General features: G+C 35.1%; 1 protein-coding gene across 1 annotated transcript in view; it reads right to left on the bottom strand.

Annotated features, from left to right (window-relative positions):
* LOC107732911 (receptor-type tyrosine-protein phosphatase U-like) overlaps window positions 1-16,694 on the bottom strand; it is a 297,899-nt gene that overhangs the window by 121,288 nt on the left and 159,917 nt on the right. The window contains exons 5-6 of the mRNA XM_016544352.1: window positions 15,594-15,709; window positions 612-789 (exon numbers count right to left, since the gene is read on the bottom strand). Coding sequence (XP_016399838.1) covers window positions 612-789; window positions 15,594-15,709 — 294 coding nt within the window. The remainder of the gene's footprint in view (window positions 1-611; window positions 790-15,593; window positions 15,710-16,694) is intronic.

Genomic DNA, 16,694 nt, shown 5'->3' with positions numbered 1-16,694 from the left:
ACACCTCGCTTTTCAGACCGATGAGCTTTGTAAAAATTGACGCATTTCAGAAAGGCGGGGCATAGAGGAGCAACAATAATGTACAGTATGTGGAAAATGCGGTTTAAGGTTAAAAAAACACATTGCATTACACCAAATACACAACATAATGTTCTTTTTAGCAACGTCATATGACCCCTTTAAATAATATATTTTTGCAACATACTAATGAGACTGAGATTTTTATTTATTTATTTATTTATTTATGAGAAGGAAAATTGGGGGAAATGTGCTAAATTTTCTTGTCACAATGCAATGAAATAATAATAATAATAATAATAATAATAATAATAATTAATATATAATAGTAAAAAAATATTTTATTTCATTTCATTTCATTTCATTTCGTTTCGTTTTGTTTTGTTTTGCCAAGAAAGAGAGTTTGGAGTTTGCCGTCAAAAGACCTAGAATTACTTCCCTAAAATATAATTGCGCACCTTAAAACATGCACCAACCAATCAGCATTAAGCATCCAACAGCCTGCGGTATAGACTTATGTAACACATATTAAGTTATAACACACTGGCAAATAAATAAACCTAGGATATAGTTGAAAGAAACACCGCTCATACCCCTGACGATTAGTTCAGCAAAGTTTGACACTGCGGCTCCGTACGTCGACTGAGTGAGGCATCGGTAGAGATCCTGCTCTCCACGCTGGGCTCCGCCCACCTGAAACCACGCAACCAATCGACGCTCGCCTACTGATGACGTCACTGAGTATGGCGACATCAGAACACCATTACGCCTCTGAAACAGAGAGAGGGGGACGTTATACATAAGCAAAAATGCATAGTACCTAAAAATGGATGTGCAAATAAAGCAATAAGCCCCAAGAAGCCGTGGTTTACAGTGAATTTATAACAGCTAAGGGGCATTGTTAGGCACGATGCGAAGCTGTTATAAATTCACTGTAAACCACGGCTTCACGGGGCTTATTGCTTTTATAAAACGGTTATTCCATATACGTAGTAAGGTTTCACAGAATAAAACAGAGCAAATAAAGTGTAATGATATTAATAAAAACAGTATTCTTCCACCAAACAATGTAGTTCCTCAGAAACAGTTGTGGTTTTAGTAAAAAATTCTTACTGACAAATGGGCAAAACCTAGGATGGTGGGACATTTTAAAAATGTAAAATTACAACTAATTAGTATTTGGGGTGAACGTAATTAGTCTTTTAATATGTCATAAATTGATATTTGTTGTAAATATTCCTGACAAGATTGTTACACTGAATGACATTTTAGTGGGTCTCTTCTGTAAATCAGGGAAAAATGTATTATATTTATTTTTTGCTCAGAAAAACAAAAACAAAATTGCAATTAAACTAAACAGAATTTTTTTAAAAAATTTTTGGGGAAAACATCAACAATTTAAAGCAGTATTACACTTATTGTTTTTATGCTTAAACCCTTTTTCGTCTTTGACACATGTACAGAGAAAAATCAGGATCACTCTAGCTGGAGCCACGCTGTTTGATTCTTTCCCAAATCTAGGACGCTTCACAATCACTGACCTGTTGTGGTGGAAGTCAGGAGCCATGACCTCGATCTCCAGAGGTAACGTGAGCACGAAGATATCAAGAGTGACAGACAACTCGTTCAGATCCACCGACTGAAGACTCTCAGCGTCCTCAAGACAGGTAATGACTTCACCTGCAAAAAAAAAAATAATAATAATAATTTTTAGATTCACTAACATTATTGAAAATACATTAACCAGATTAATACTAATCAGAGGGATCAAATTTGAGATTAAAAAAAAAACAACTCAATATACATGGTGTCCATCCCTTCTAACCAATGAATTAAAGCAATAAGCCCCAAGAAGCCGTGGTTTACAGTGAATTTATAACAGCTAAGGGGCGAGTGCCTAATACCCCCTTAGCTGTTATAAATTCACTGTAAACCACGGCTTCACGGGGCTTATTGCTTTTATAAAACGGTTATTCCATATACGTAGTAAGGTTTCACAAAATAAAACAGAGCAAATAAAGTGTAATGATATTAATAAAAACAGTATTCTTCCACCAAACAATGTAGTTCCTCAGAAACAGTTGTGGTTCCAACAAAGTGGTTGCCGAGCAACACATAAGTAAACAAAGGTGTATGTTTGCAGAGTAATTTACAACAGCTTCGAACCCGGCTCAACCAATCAGAATCAAGGACCGGAACTATCTGTTTTATAATCAGCGTTTTGACAAGATCAGTAAGGTACATGTCATGAGCACATTTATATCAGGTCTTTGTAAACATTTGGACCGCATTTTTCTGGACCGAATCAGCTTTAGGTTAACATTAATTATGACACAACACCAACACAAGATTTTCTTCCAGATTTGTGCATGACAACAATATTTCTAAGAAACATTTCCCCCATAAATATTCATGATTATTTTAAATATAATAACCCCACAAATCTCTCACACTGAAAGTATGGGAAGCCAAACTCAATTCTGCAAGAGCTCAGAAAATCCCAGATTTATCAGGCAAACTAATGTACCCTTCATGTGAGCTGGGAACCAGCGTAATTACAAGTTCAGTGCACATGAATGACTGAGCGAAGTCCTGTTTATGAGTGTGAAACTCTGAATTTCAGATGATATACGAGTTGTGACGTTGGAAGACGTGGGTTGATTTGAAACAACACTGAATTAGAATATAGATAATATTGGTCACACTTTATTTTAACGTCCAATTCCTACTATTAACTAACTAATAACTACGACTTTTGCCTCAATGAACTCCCTATTTGCTGCTTAAGTTATTAAGGTAGTTGTTAAGTTTAGGGATGGGATGGATTAAGGGATCTAAAATATTGTCATGCCGAATAAAACATTAATATGCTAGTAATATGCATGCTAATAATAAGCAACTAACAGTGAATAAGTGTTCCTTAATCTAAAGTTTTTTACATTTGCTCAGGCAAACATCACTCTCACTTACACTATTACTACTACTACTATTATTATTATTATTATTATTATTATTATTATTGTTGTTGTTGTTGTTGTTACTACTACTACTACTACTACTACGATTATTATTATTATTATTGTTGTTGTTGTTGTTGTTGCTGCTACTACTACTACTACTACTACTATTATTATTATTAGTATTATTATTATTAGTAGTAGTAGTATATTATTATTATTATATTTAGCTTTGTGTTTCAGTTGTATTTTAGTAATTCGGTACTTCAAATTTATTTCAGTTAGTTGCCAAATCAACATTTCCAATTTTAATTTACGTTGAAGTTAGTGAATATGTACATTTTAATTCAGCTTTATTTCAACAATGAAAACAAGGTAACACTGTATAAATTGCATTCATAGATCATTAACAAACATCATACAATGTTTAACAGATCATTAGTTAATACGTATTCAAATAGATACAAATGTGAGATGATGTGCTTGTAAATGTTTACTAATGAACTTGTTGAACATAATGATTAACAGATCGTTAGTTAACCTAAATTAAAATGCTTACAAATGTATGTTATTAAACTTTCTATTCATATGATCATGAACGCAAGTACAGATAGCATCATTGATTTGACTTTTGTCTTGTTTCAGCATTAGTGTTGTAGAACAAGGTTGGAAACATATTTGATTGGTTTGTCAAACTGCAATTCTGGAATCATATTTTATGATAAATATGTAAATGAGTAAACGCAAAGCTTTTCTCTTAAAATATGCTGTTGATGTTATGTGTTGTTGTTTTTATGCCTTTAGCAAGAATATAAACACCATTAAATAATCATTCTTTACTCAAACTTTGTTACAGTAGCTACAAGTCCAATTCCCATAAAGGTACTGAATGTAAAAAATGTGCATTAGATGACATATAAATAATTTCAAACCATTTAAACAACCAATTTAATGACATTTGTAAGCATTCAGATGCACATAAATCATCTGTTAAAATAATCCGTACATTACTGGATATATATAATGTCTGTTAATGATTTATTAATAGAAGATACAGCATTAGTTTGTAAGACTAGGAAGACTCTGCAAACAGTTTTATGTTTATGGTGTTTTTTTTTTTGACAGCCCTTGGTCACCATCTGCTTTCATTATAATGCAAAGACCAGCAGGGACACTGCAAAACATCTCCTTTTATATTCCATAACATAAAGATTTGTTTGGAGCTACATGTGGGTGAGTGAATGTTGACAGGATTTACTTTTTTATTTCTTTTTTTCTTTTGGTGGGGGGAGGTATTCCTAAACCTCACATAGTTTCAAACATCTAACAACACAACATCCGCCGCTGCCTGAAAGAGCACCTTCAACAGCCTTCATCTTCTCTGAACTGCTTTGAAGCATTCATGATGTTGGCAAGCGGAAGAGAAAATAAACACAAGACTGAAATGGCTGGCAATTACACAAATGATGTAAATATCACCATTTTACGGCTCAGCGCACTGTGCCTCACGGCCACGCCACAGCACCCGAATAAATAATACACATCAATTAAACTGTGGAGAAACTTCCTCGTGTCAGCACACGTCTGAACTGAGACGGCAGCGCTTCTGCTAGTGAACTGGAGATGTACACAGTCAGATTTGTTTGTACTATTTAAACCGCAGTGAGAACACAGCCGAGAGACTCTCAGTCCAATGAGGATTCGCTCAAAGCCAAAACACGATCAAAACACAAGCTGCAATTAAAGCATCTGCACGGCCAGCGCTCGACAGGAGACCTCGGGTCAGATTACTGGACAGGGACGATGAGCTGAGATCTTAACAAGATGTTCACATCACATGCAGGTCAACAGACATTCGGAGCTAAATGCTTGAAATTATAACAGCACAGAGTAAGGATGACTTATTCTGTTATTTGCAGATAAGCTTCTGCTTCATTGCAGCTCTCATATCTTCTTCTCATTTCTGTGTTTTTTGTTTTGTTTTGTTTATTTGTGTTTTGTGTTTGGTCATGTCAAACCTGCCACTATGCCTTTGTACTGAATCTGTTTTTATTGTTTTTATTTTTTTTTAATGGAGCTTGACTGCGTCATTATGAACTGTCATTGAATGGAGAAAAAAAAAAACAGTTGCAAAATTCTTCAAAATTTCTTGTGTCGCATATGAACAGCGAAAGTCGTGCAAGTGTGGAACAGCATGAGGCGAGTAACTAAGTAAAGAAGTAAGATGTTATATATCCCTTGTGTTGTGACTTGGTGTTTATGATCTGTTCCTGTTTCTTGTGCCGGTTGCCATGTTCGTAGCCCATGCAGTTTTTCATGTTGATTAGTCCTGATTGTTCCTGAAGTGTGTCTTGTTAGCCTGTTAGCCCCTGTCTGTAAATAGCCCCTGTGCTTGCTGTGATACAGATGCACATAATTAATCGCCATGCTGTTAGTCTGGTTTTGTTTTGTTTTGTTTTCTTTAAACTTCTACCTGCACTTAAATCCTCCGTTTTCACCTGCCTTCCTTACTCCCATGCATTACACAAGTAAATGAATATGTTTATAATTACAAAATAGGTAAATAAATAAGTAATGCAAAATGTAAACAAATAAATAAATAAATGTGTAAAAAATACATACGCAAATTATATTGACTATTCCTTCAATATATTTTTTTTCAATGCAGTTTTTTAGACCACCATGTCATTATTTATTTATTTTTGTTAATATTTCAAATTCAATTTTTTTTCCTGCTTTCATGTTAATGTTAGTTAAAGTTTTAGTAATTCTTGTTTATTTATTATTTTTGTCATTTTAGTATTTTTGTTGTTTATAAATATGTCTATATCGTTGCTTTTTATTTTTTATTTTTATTTTTTAATTTCAGTTTTAGTTCTAGTTATTTTAGTACATCAAGTTAAACTAAACAAAAAGGAGAAATGTTGCATAATTTTATATTTGATTTTTATGTTTTTTATTTTAGTTTAATTTAACTGTAATAAACCATGCCACTGCTGGCATTTTGAGAGTTAATCTAACTGAAGAGTGTTGAGATCCAAGCAACATTAGACCAAACTATTAAAAAATAAATAAAATAAAATAAAAATGCATGGAGGTGAGTAAATTATAATTATTATTATTATTATTATTTTTTTTTTAATTGAATATCCTCAAATTTCTACATTGTAACTGTAGTAAAGTAGGTTTGTTATACAGGAATACAGGATAAATGTGCTTATGAAACACTGTAACAGTCTTATTAGGTATCATTTAAATGCATATGCTGACTGTTAGCGCTAACTGATGTAAGGGGATGTCAGTGTGAAGTGTTTGGCCTGTGGTGAAGATTTGAAGAAGACATTAACTGCATTAATTAAAGGCTGGGAGCTGGGAGGCTCGCGTGTCTCGTGTGATACAGTATGTGTGCGTCTACGTGTAAATGTGCAAGCCAGTTTGCCAAAGGAGACTACAGGAACGATTAAAATGAGAAAATTACAATTTCCACAGGATTTGATGTTCTTCAGATGTGCTGGCTTGTGTTTAATAGCATGTTGGCTGTGAAAAAGTCTAGACTCGCACACTCCCGAGTCCCAACACAGGTTAAAAGAAAGTCAAAGAAAAAAAATAAACTTTTGGCCAAATTCTAGCATGCATCTTTGAATATGTCAATCTCATAATGGACTACAATGAGTGAATAAACATAATTCAAGATGGCAGATAGAGTCAAGAGAAACAATGATTAAAAACATGCTTGTACTCATACACGTGTGCTGCATATTTTGAGTATTTAGACTGTTTCCAATCACTGGACTCCATGTCGATTAGACAGTACCTAACAAAGAGTTTCACTAGGTTCAGCTCACGAGGAACAGAGCTAGTCTCATCCTCTGTCTTGAAAGAGATTTTCAAAGTAGATTTACATACAAAAAGAATCAGTGCATGAAAAGAAATGAAAAGAAAAAAAGGAACAGAAAAAAAAACAAAAAACTAAAGCCGTCGTAACTAAAGCCTGGGGACTCACGTCCAATGCTTTGAGAACGATATGAAGAGAGGATCCAGTCAATGATGGAGCCAGGGCTCAGTGTTAGTTCGAGAGAGAGAGAGAGAGAGAGAGAGAGATTATATGCCGGGAAAAATAGCTTCACTACAGAAAAAACTGCCATTAAAACAATATGTGAGGCAGGATGTTGAAGTTAAGTATAAAGCAATTGGCTGACAATTCATTGAGGAGCCGTTAATTTATTTGTCATGCGTCACACAAACCTTACTGCTGTAAGTAAGGCCATATGTCTCTCGCTTTCACTATGCTTGTTAATGTAACACAGTAATAATACTTCGTACAGTATTTTTAGGGAGAATCTGTACTTGAGTTCTTATATTTCTGTCAACTTTCACTTTTACTCCACTATTTTTCCTAATTAAAATGTATACTTTTACTCCGAATACATTTCCGCAAAGCACATTTGTGACCCTGGAGCACAAAAGCAGTCTTAAGTCGCTGGGGTATATTTGTAGCAATAGCCAAAAATACATTGTATGGGTCAAAATTATAGATTTTTCTTTTATGCCAAAAATCATTAGGATATTAAGTAATCATGTTCCATGAAGATATTTAGTAAATTTCTTACTGTAAATATATTAAAACTTAAATTTTTGATTAGTAATATGCATTGCTAAGAACTTCATTTGGGCAACTTTAAAGATGATTTTCTCCATATTTAGATTTTTTTGCACCCTCAGATTCCAGATTTTCAAATAGTTGTATCTCGGCCAAATATTGTCCGATCCTAACAAACCATACATCAATGGAAAGCTTGTTTATTCAGCTTTCAGATGATTTATAAATCTCAATTTCGGAAAATTGACCCTTATGACTGGTTTTGTGGTCCAGGGTCATATTTGTTACTTACTGCAAAATAGAGTCGGAAGAACACGGATTGCAGGAAAGCAGGTTTGAGAATCAGTGGTCTGGCGCTTGCAAGTTAGACTCCTAAAAACACAATATTGCTCATGTGCAAACAAGTGCTCGCATGATTTCATGATGATTTCATGATGATTTCATTTTCCACTGCATACAGTAAGTATATCGACATACACTATATCGTCTGCAAATAATATATGTGTTTTTTAAATGATGTGCGATCTGACATTATCGAGTATTTCACAGAAACACACCCAGAGAGTGCACGCATACACCACGTGACTTAAGGTCATTGCACACTGAATCCGAAAATTTCGTCCAAAATTTTCGCACATTAAAAAATAAATACGACCTCACGTTATGTCAATCACGTTTACACACTGCCTCCGAAATTTTCGTCCGTCATAAAAAAATTAGGATCGGGTTCGATTTTTTCCGTTTTTCACATCCGTAGCAAGCATTTTGAGAGGTATTTTGACAGTTCAGAGCCACCGTACAAGCGAACGCCAAAATCCAGAATGACGATTGTCAAATTCATCCACTTCGTCTTGCAGCACAAAGCACTGTATATAGATCCTTGCACACTGAGTTCACAGAAACTGGTGGTCTTCTTTTTAATATGTGGCTCTAGTATCGCTAGCAAAAGCATCAAACTGAGCCACTGACATCCTGAAGTAAACTTTGAATCGTCCCGGGATAATCCCGCTGCTTCTGAGGGGGAACTCTCCGTCCTCTCTATATCTCAGGATTGGATGGACCCAATATTTCCTCTCTTTTTCTCTTTTTAAGAAGCAAGAGGACAACTAAATCATCCTCACTGCTGGAAGACTCCATTTAGTGCTGTTTTGTGAATTTTTTCGCAACGGATTAATTAATACGCATCGGACTCAGTGTGCAAGGTTTCTGCGCATGACGAATTTTTAGGATAACGAATACGAAAAAACGCATACGAAAATTTCGGACTCAGTGTGCAGAGACTTTTAGTCTATTAAAACACATTTAGAATCAACAAAATTCAAGGCATTCTAAGTTGTAGGCCGCAAAAAAATGCCTCTGTATGTCTTTTATATTTATAACATGAAATATAGTTAATCTATATCACACAAAGAGTGCTATTTTTTCTCCAGGTATCAGCATGATAACAAATGTAATATTGATTTTATACAAGTTTAATAAAGTTAGCATTAAGTGACTTACATTTTAGACACAATATTGCCTGTTTTCGCTCAATTTTGCCAACGAAAATAGTTCCAAACAAAGATCACAGCACTGTTTTGCGTCTCTGAGCAACACACAGGACGGTGTTTCCTTACTGAATGAATCAGCTTTTTGAACAAATCGGGTGAATGAATGATTCACTGACTCAAATTCACTGACTCTGAATCAAATGCTTTGTTTTAATTTCACATTTAAACTTTTTTTTCATGTTTTAAATCATTTCAAATATCAGTATTCAAGGTTTTATGTTTAAAACAAAGCATTATTGATGCATTTGTAACTGCTGGTTAGATGTATCCATGTCCCCTCTGAGCTGCATTGAACAGTCTGTGTAAATCAATCTAAATGCCACTTCAGATGCAGATTCCACATTAGCAAAAACCGATTTCTAATGTTGGAATGAAAGTCTTCGTAACAGATTAAAGCGGCTCTTATGATAACACAACGATACCAAATGGAAGAAAGAGTTTAAACTGATCTTGCTGCTTAAACTGTGTATAGAACTTTTTTTTAAAAATATGTATATATTTATTTGCTCCTTTTCCATTTTGCATTTACTTCTGCTTTTACTTTCAATATTTAAGTATGTTTAAAATTAAAAATATATATACTTTTTATACTTAAGTACAATAAATATCACATACTTTAAAACTTTTACTCAAGTAATCAGGTAAACAGTGACTTCAACTTCTACCAAAGTCATTTTCTGGTAAGATATCTGTACTTTTACTTAAGTGTGGCTTTAAGGTACTTCATCCACCACTGGCTATTTCAGTTTGATAAGAATATAAAGGAATCTTTGCATCTTTGAAGTCACTGGATTTTTTTCAAGATTGGAGTTTTGTGGATTTTAGTCCATGTGTAACACACTTCTATATAGCAGATCTATATGCTAGAGTATTTATAAAGTCCACAAAATCAACTTATAGCAGACTTATATCTTTCTCTTCTGCCAAATGTAGCACTATACATATTTTTTTTTTGTCTAGTAAAATACTTTATAAAATGCAAATGCGGACACAGCATCATGCTAGTTTGGGACAAAATATTGATTCTAGAGGAATTGTATTCACATACAGTATATTAATGCTATAAGCTGTCACTACTGTACTGTAACTTTGCAAAATATATTTGTATCATTTATATCAAAGGTTCAATAAACTGTTCCATTAAAAAAAAAGATATGTTTCTCTTAGTCCATACAGTATGTCAGGCTGTACAGGAAATTGTTAAGCTATTTTATCGTTTTTTTTTTTTTTTTTTTTTCCAGGTAAGATTCAGAAATAACACCAAACAATATTTATTTGATAATCTTCTAATAGTTGAATGAACTGTCTGAACTCATCAAATGATATATAATGAGTCATAGTCATTTGTTTGTCTTAAAATGTTTCCATAGGATGTAATTTCTGTTGGAATGCTTATTATTATAATTTTTATTTTAATTTTATTTTTTTCTCTCTCTCTCTATATATATAGAGGGAAATCATGCTGTAGCAAAGCAAGTGTGACATTATTGGTAATCAAAATGAAAAGTTATAAATTAATATAGATTTGCAGCAATTAAACAGATTATGACAAAGTTGTGATGCTGTTGTGTGATTTTAATTGCTGGGTACAGTCACAGCCAGAATCAGGTTTGTGTGTGTCTGTCTGTGGTTGGGGGCGATTCAGACAATTATGTGCTTAAAATGACCTACTTTTCATGCTATGATCATTTTATGTTAGATAATGGTTTATCTATTATAATAGTTCTCACTCAAGAGAATATGGGATTTGAATCTCCATTGCTTGAAAGGGCTATTCGTACTGTTATTCACACATCTACAAAAAAAACAAAAAAAAAACCTTTAAGTGCACAACTTTGAAAAAGAAAAAAAAAAAGAAAAATTACTCGGTGTACCTTTCAGAGCAAACAACTAGTGTCATGCACTGCTTCTGAACAAGGACAGAATTTGAGGATTTTCAATTTGCTGTAGCTCACTTTAATACCGGACTGTTCCAACACAACTTGTGTGACCTTTCAAGAGTAATGGAATTACACTGAACTTCTCACCAACAGCAATGAGAGAGTGAAAAGGTTGTAAGACAAGAATCCACATGGCCAGGGGCCTTCAGACCTCAGCTGTAATACCAAACACAAAAACTGAAAGAGATCAGAGATCCATCATCCAGAACTTATGCTGAGATCGGCCTGATGGGGGCTTCACACAGGAGTCTTTTGTGTGTTCAAGCAGCACAACAGAACGCAATCCCACAGTCTCCGGAAGCAGTTTTAATGTTTTTTTTTTACTTATTGTAACTTCACACGGCCACTATTTGAGCAGTGTTGGGGTTAATGCATTACAAGTAACATGAGTTATGTACTGTAGCATCGGCGATTAAAGGGGCAGGGGCTCGGTTTTGGTGGGTGACCTCCTAAACACCTTTTTAAATTAGTTATAAAGTCCAAAATGACCGTAAAGAGTTGGGAGTAAAGGTCATTGCACACTGAGTCTGAAAATTTAATCCGAAATTTTCGCACGTTAAAAAATAAATACGACCTCACGTTATGTCAATCACGTTTACACACTGCCTCCGAAATTTTCGTCCGTCATAAAAAAATTCGGATCGGGTTCGTTTTTCGCATCCATTGCAAGCATTTTAAGAGGTGTTTTGACAGTTCAGAGCCACCGTACAAGCGAACGCTAAAATTCCGAATCAGTGTTGCCAAGTGGACTACTTTATCACTGTTGCCGCGGGTTGTTTTTCATGTCCGCGGGATTTTCGCACGTTAAAAAATAAATACGACCTCACGTTATGTCAATCACGTTTACACACTGCCTCCGAAATTTTCGTCCGTCATAAAAAAATTCGGATCGGGTTCGTTTTTCGCATCCATTGCAAGCATTTTAAGAGGTGTTTTGACAGTTCAGAGCCACCGTACAAGCGAACGCTAAAATTCCGAATCAGTGTTGCCAAGTGGACTACTTTATCACTGTTGCCGCGGGTTGTTTTTCATGTCTGCGGGTTAAAGTGACCCCGATAACGTGATATTTAGTCCCTGGAGTGCGAATTTTACAGGGGGAACCCTGCCAGAAACGTGTATTTTACCCTCCGGAACACGATTTTTAACGGGGAGCCCCCCTCGAAATGCGATTGGGCTAGCTTTAGGCTAGTTTTGAGCAGCAATTGGGCTGGTTTTGTTGTGAAAACATGGCAACCCTGTCCAGAATGGCGATTGTCAAGTTCATCCACTTCGTCTTGCAGCACAAAGCACTGTATATAGATCCTTTCACACTGAGTTCACAGGAATTGGTGGTCTTCTTTTTTAATATGTGGCTCTAGTATCGCTAGCAAAAGCATCAAACTGATGGTTTTAGGATTTCGAATACGAAAAAAAACGCATAAGAAAATGTCAGACTCAGTGTGCAGAGACCTTAAATCGGAAATCTGTCAGATCCGCGTCATGTGCATCGGGTTTTAAAGAGACAGTGCTGCTTTTAAAGTGAAACCTGCTGCAGTCTGTCATTGATGGAAATCAAAGAAAAAAAGAGAAATCACTGCTCTGCGCACTGATTAACTTTTGTAGCTTGAATAAAGATGAATCTATATAGCTTATGCATATACAATTTATAGTTTATGTGAAGATTGTTTTAAGTTCACTTAAATTAAAAGTTGTCATATTTTTCAGAGCCTATTAAGTGTTAATAATAATGGCTTTCAGTTATACTATAATGTTAAATGCCATAATTAATGGCAAAATAAATTGAGGGAAACATGCATTTAATAGAGACATCAGCAGCAGTATTGGCATCAATGAGACTGGTGTTCATTAATAATAGGCTACTTAGTAAAAAGATGCTATTAAACACATATTTAAATAATATGCAATTAATCGTGATTAATTACAGAAAAATGTGAAATTAAATAGTTTTTTTTATCGATTGACAAAACTAATGTTAACCTTTTATAGATGTTACTGTTGGTAATATTAGTTCATTTTACTGCTGAATATGCACTTCAGTTTAATTTCTAATTTTATAGGCCCCCCGGAAAGAGATCGGGACGGCCCCCACCCCCTTAGGCCTTCACATTTTGAATTCGATAATCCGGCCTTCAAATAAAGCTAATTGAATAGCCCTGGTATAAAAGCATGTCTTAACCCATTTTGCACCTGTGTTGGTAGTAGATTACACGCACCTTATTATCATCGTTTTGTTTGCTTGCGCTGCTTTAGGTAGATTGCGTAGGTCATGATGGAAATGCACCGGCTGCGCCTGTCTTCTTTATTTCACGCATTGTCAGTAAATCACCTGCAGAACTTTTCACTCCCATTGGCGCTTTTATGGGATTGTGCTCTCATGCTAGTAAATCTGTCCTTAGTGTGAACATGCATTTACTTATCTCACTTGCACAAAAACAGATTCAGTATTCCTCAAAATGAATAAAAACAGTGAAATGCAAACTCAGAATATGATGCAAACCTTTACTGCTGACCTTAAACTTTCTTCTCCTGCATCTTATTCTTCATGCAATCCAGAATGGCAGCTGAAAGGTTTATTTGAGCTGCGCCCTCTACTGTACAGATGTGAATTTACATTTATTTCAGCCTGAGGCTTATTCCTTTCACATTTGATGTTAAAGGGCTTTTACATTTGTCAAAAATATAACTTTTTTTATATTAAAAACAAACAAGCAAGCCCAGCCCAGATGAGAAAAAGTAATGCAGAAGTAAAGTAACGCATTACTTTTCATAAAAAGTAACTAACGCAATAACTTTTTTTTAGGAAGTAAAGCAATATTGTAATGCATTACTTTTAAAAGTAACTTTCCCTAACACTGCTGTTGAGTGCATGTGTACATAGATCAAGAAGAAGATCATTACATAGATCATTTAAAAATGTCCCATAGAGGTGCCACACTAAAGGGTCAAATTTAGCTGTTTGCACTGTCTAGAACAGTGTTTCCCAACCGGGGTGCCGTCTGTCGAGAGCAGGGGTGCCGTGTAAAAAAATATATTTTTTTATATTTTTAAATTGCTAAAATGTTCAAAAAAGCATCTATTATATAATATCCATTTCTGATGTCGCCAATAATTAGAGATGCACCGAAATTTCGGCTGCCGAAAATTAGTTCACCGCTCAGGTTTCACTTTCACAAGGTGTGACACTCTGCGTATTATCCCACTCTATGCGTGTACGCTCTGCTCAGTCGCTCCAGATAATTGGTAAAAAAAAAAAAAAAAGTTAAATATCTTAACCCTACTGTTAGACTAGGAAAAGCAATTTAAAACTAAAAAGCAATTTATTTAATTTGAAGGCCTGTCGTAATTTTTTTATTTGTGCTATCATTATTAATTCTGCTTACTTGTCATTTTTTATTCAATTCAAAGTTCTTACTATTGTTAAAAGCGCTATATAAATAAAGGTGACTTCACTTGACTTGACAAAGTTTGAAATCAAGCTATCTCGTGCGACTGCACCAAAATCACCCCACTGTAAAATATTTTGTAGGGTGCCACAAGTTTGTTAAAATTTCCAAAGGGTGCCGCGACTAAAAAAAGGTTGGGAAACACTGATCTAGAAAACCTCTTAAAATTATGAAATTAATTTCTTGTGCTTTTAACATCACAACTCATTTTAGTCACTAGTGGTTTTGGACTGTGCAGATTTTTGTGATGTCTTCAGCCAATCATGTAGCCATGAAGTCATTTTGGCTTAAAAGTGATTACTTATATGACATTTATGGCTCAGGTTATTGGCTCAAAAGGTTATGCAGTCCATGAGCAAAGATGGCAGATTTCAGACTGCTACTGGGAGGGTCCTGCACCAGCCAAGCAACTGCCATTGAGATAAATGGAAATGTTAATGGATAGCTCTCTCCACGTATTATAGTCCAATTAGTTCTTCCATAAATCATAAAGTGGATGTGAAAAGGGAATACTATATAAAATTCCTCAAGAAAATTCTGGGTGGCGAACTGAAAGTCTTAAAAATTAAGACTTGAAATAATATTATTAGCACTGTACTTTTTAAAACAAAATACAAAAATAAAAAATAAAGCCCCAAAATACACCTACAGGCAATTCAAGGTGTACTACCTTAAACGTTCTGTTTATAAAAGTCTGTTTTAAAAAGATGTTTATATATTTAATTAAAACAAAATATTTTTGTAGCCTAATTTTTTTACTTGACTCCTTTGAATTGTGTATATTTTATTCAGCACCACACATCATGTAGAGATAAATGACATTTAATAATAAAATAATTCCAACTATCCCCTAAACATCAAATTGGGTCGGGAAGTGCAATTGCCGCTGCTTAATTAAAAAGGAAGTGGACTGAATTGTAATGTTTTTCTTTTCTTTTCTGAAGGTCACATGTTTCTGACTTCTAGTAGTTTAACATCCCAAATATAGTTTTAGTAAGCTTGCTGCTTCATTAAGCAATAGCTGCTTATTAAAATCCACATTCCCTCTCTGTCTCTCACACACACACACACACATACACACTCACCTCCACCAGGAAGGGGTCGGTCTTAGTGGAACGTCCGGTCGCCACACACTGAAATGTGGCGTTCTGTCCTGCGTTCACCTCCACATCTCCGAGTCTGGAGAAATGAGGCACTTTATCTGTGCAAAAAGAGAAGTAACAGCTATTACTAAGGGATGTTAACCAATTAAAACTATAATCAAGTTAACTGTATGACAGACTAATTAATCAAATTAATTGCGATCAATCCTGGTATTGTCAAGAGGAAAATGAGAAACAAGAGACCAAAAAATGCAGATGAGCTGCATCCTTACAGCTGTCATCTATAATTGCATCAACGCGTCACTAATAAGTGAAGTTCAAGCGGTTTAATGATTTGTTCTGTCTGAGCGATCCGCATGTTTTATTGACTCACTAATAATGTAACGTGAGATGTAGGAGGTTTAACTGGCATTTTTCTTGCTGTAAAATCATGTGAGTGTATTGATTGCATTCCCTGTTATTGAATATAAGAGTAAAATAACATTGATTTTAAGGATGACTACTCAGTCTAGTGCCAGAAGTCGCATCACTAATGTATCCCATTTAACATAAAGGCACTACAGGCATCAGAGCAACGTTCTTATCACCATATTTTTTACTGACAAGTTTGGCCATTCATTGTTTTCATCCTCTTTGAAAAACACATCCTATATGAAAGGCCTTTGAGAAACGACTGGTGTGTTGTTGACATGAACCTGAACCTTTCCTTAAGGCTGACTAGTTGTTCAGCCGTGCGGTCAACGCATCGCCTAGTCAATAAAAAAAAAAATACATAAAGCAAACAAGGGAAATGCAGGACAGACGCGTCTGTCTGCTCTGCTTGCGACTCCTGCGGCATCATTTTGCTCTAGTTCTAGTGGAGCTGAGCAAAAACCTCACAGTGCTGCCTTTGGCAAGAGCACAGCATTCTGGGTAAACACACTGGCCTGTTTTTCTTGCTATGTCTCTATAGTTCACTGACATCCAAAATCCGGCCACTGATCAGTGAATCTACAACTGCCTAATGCTGTCCTCCCATATTACCTCTCTTTTATTTTTGTTTGCTTTCTTTTCTGAGAAGGAAGAAAGAAATGTCAGGTTTTC

Source organism: Sinocyclocheilus rhinocerous, unplaced genomic scaffold, assembly GCF_001515625.1.
Source record: "Sinocyclocheilus rhinocerous isolate Xijiao unplaced genomic scaffold, SAMN03320098_v1.1 scaffold1300, whole genome shotgun sequence".
NCBI classification, from domain to species: domain Eukaryota; kingdom Metazoa; phylum Chordata; class Actinopteri; order Cypriniformes; family Cyprinidae; genus Sinocyclocheilus; species Sinocyclocheilus rhinocerous.
Note: the sequence above shows the minus strand (reverse complement) of the source record. Positions and strands in the feature narration are given on the sequence as shown.